The sequence below is a fragment of the Poecilia formosa genome, unplaced genomic scaffold, assembly GCF_000485575.1.
Source record: "Poecilia formosa unplaced genomic scaffold, Poecilia_formosa-5.1.2 Scaffold106, whole genome shotgun sequence".
NCBI lineage: Eukaryota > Metazoa > Chordata > Actinopteri > Cyprinodontiformes > Poeciliidae > Poecilia > Poecilia formosa.
In genome coordinates, this window is record NW_006800045.1 from 855,218 (window position 1) to 858,036 (window position 2,819).

General features: G+C 41.0%; 1 protein-coding gene across 1 annotated transcript in view; it reads right to left on the minus strand.

Moving 5' to 3' along the window:
- Window positions 1-2,629, minus strand: part of abraa (actin binding Rho activating protein a) — a 5,291-nt gene extending 2,662 nt beyond the window's left edge. Inside the window, exon 1 of the mRNA XM_007559695.2 lies at window positions 1,641-2,629. Within this exon, the coding sequence (XP_007559757.1) occupies window positions 1,641-2,282 (642 nt within the window). The 5' untranslated portion in view covers window positions 2,283-2,629. The remainder of the gene's footprint in view (window positions 1-1,640) is intronic.
- Between the last annotated feature and the right edge of the window lie 190 nt (window positions 2,630-2,819).

A 2,819-nucleotide genomic window follows, 5' to 3' on the forward strand; every position in this document is an offset into this window, starting at 1 on the left:
GTCAGAGTCCATCACTACTCCCAGGTTTCGGGCCTGATCGCTGGTTTTTAGTTGTAATAACTGAAGGTGGACTTTTTAAAAGCATGATTAAACGTCTGTATAAATTATATGGTTTGCAGCAGTTGCAGTTCTTTTTTATTAGAGCTAATTTATGAATGTTAATATTGAGTTCTCAGCCTTATTGCATGTTCATTTTTTATAAATAAAATGAAAAGGGTTTAAAATAACATTTATTATCAGTGGGATCAGTTAGGTTGTGATCCTGTAAATAAAGAGGAGTTTAGATTAAATCTTCCCAGTTTCATTTGTGTCACCAAATAGAAAATGCAACTTCCTCATATATTTTTTTTCAAAGTGTGTGTCTGTGTGTGATTTTTTTACAACCCTGTCCTCCAAAGATCTCTCTGCTCTGTTTTGCTCTGGCTGTTCCACCTGAAGGTCATCAGGTTGGAAAACACGTTGCAGAATGTGACTATATTTATTGACATATATTCCATTGCACAGCAGGTGCAGCGTGTGTGTGTGTGTGTGTGTGTGTGTGTGTGTGTGTGTGTGTGTGTGTTTTTACAACCCGGACGTTGTCCCTGGTGACTTCTTGGATTTGTCACGGGGCCCATCAGTTCCTCAGCCTTTTATGGCAGACATGTTAGTATTAGAGTTATGCAACTGTTGTTCTGTTTGCCGTCCGTGGAGGAGTTGGATTTCTTCAGGTCACTTTAAGGCCTGTGTTCACGCTGTGTGTGTGGCACATGTCGTAATAAGGCTTTTATTTTTTTCTGCATCTGATTCAGACATCAGACACATTTATTGTTCGGGAAACTTTCCATTCCTCTTATGGAAAAAAAGTTTATCGTTGAATAAGAATCTAATGAAATAAAACTTGTTTAAGCTTCTCAATCAAAGCCTGTTATAGGAACAGGATGCATGTTAAACATCCACCCAAAGTTAAACACAACTGAACTGCAACCAGTGGAATATTTTCTTTAAATGATAAACAGATGAAGAATCAACTTGAAAACTATTTTCAATAAAAGATTTTCAGCATTTCTCAAGCAGATGTAATTTGTGGTAAGGGAAGTAATTATAAATTTACTTATATTTTGGACTGGAAATAATAATAAACAAATGAAAAAATATTATTTTCATCCCCTCTATCCATCTGTTCGAATGGAGATGCCAAAGCAGCTTCAGCAGTAATCAGATCTCATTTGTTCAGGTCATCACTGTTAAAGGTGCAGACATGAGAATCAAATTTAGAAAATAAAAGTTGATATTCTGACATGGTTTTAATCATATTTGTTCTGTTTGTTTACATGTAAGTAATCTGTACGCCACACAAAGCTTTGCTTAAACTATTGGACTATTCAACAAAATAAGCAAATAACTCAAGTTTACTCATAATTCTTAACCATGTTTTTATGTTGTATTATTTAATAGTTCCTGGAGAAACTAATTTCTGATTTTTAAACTGAGTCAATGACTCAGACAAAAACTGCTGAATGAATAAGAATGAAGGAGGCTCAAAAAGCTCAAACAGTCTGAACATGTAAGATTATCTGTTGATTTTTCAGGGCACCTTTAGATCCTCATAGATGTTTTTCATGTCCTATTTGTTTATGTTTGTGCTTTAAGCTCTTTACCTTTGGCCTGTTGGCTCGTGTTTTAACTAGGCCTTCACTTTGTTCGGCCTTGGAGTCGCTGTTGTCGCTGAGTCCTCCGTCCTCTCCCAGTCCGCTGTCCTCTGTGTCCACGCTGCTGCTTCTGGAGCTCAGTTTCTTCTCCTGGAGCATCATCTTCCTGTCCTGGATGTTCCCACCTTGTCCTGCTGCTTCCGCGCTCTGCAGCGCCCTCATCTGACGGCGGCGTGTTGGCGACTCGTTGCCCAGAAACGGCTTGCTCTCTTCGGGACCGGACTCCATTTTGTCACGGATTTCGTTTATGACGTTGTTGCTGCTACACTCGCTGCGTTTCAGCTGGACAGTCTTGGTGACGGAGCAGGTCCGGATTTTGTTTTCTTTGCTATCGCCGGGATCTGCTTTGATTACTCTTGGAGTAACGCTGAGTTTTACCACGTGGCTTTGGTCTTTCTTGCTTTCCTCCTCTACAGATGAAGGCATCCAGCCAGTTGGGATTGAATCTTGTTTGCCTGCATGTTCGCTGGCCCATCCTTGCCAACTCTTGGCCAAGTTCGCCACCATTGCAGCGCATTTGATTTTGCGGACAGCCCGTTTAAATGGCTGCGGTTCCTGCGGTGAAACGGTGGCGGTGTCTCCTCTACTCATTCTGACACGATGATTTCCAAATATTTGTGTTTAATCAATATTTCTCTTAAACAAAGTCTTGTAATTACTGTTGCTGTTTCTTCCAGTGATTATATAAAACAATTTCCTACAAGATGTTAGCACAATACGATCGGCTTGAAGTGCTATCGAAATCAAAGTTTGCAAAAGGTTTTCTCCTGCTGAGAAAGTGAACAATTAAAAAAAAAGTTTCCGATCTCAAAATTTGAACAAAACTTTGCTGTCGATCTTGGCGGCTGCTCAGCCTTTAAAAGCCTCCACAGATCCCTGCAGAAACATCCAGAGCCTTCCGGATCCTGCGGCGGGTCAGCGGGTGAGCTGCTGCTGGTGTGAAGGGTGCACAGGCTTTGCTTCTAATCTGCTGAAGCCCCCCTGGCACCACCACCACCTTTAAATAGGAAACGGTCGTAAAGGAAGTGATGCAGCCTCCATGTGAGACATAAAAGTCCGGTGTCAACATTCTTGTTGCTGACAGACACACACACACACACACACACACACACACACACACACACACAC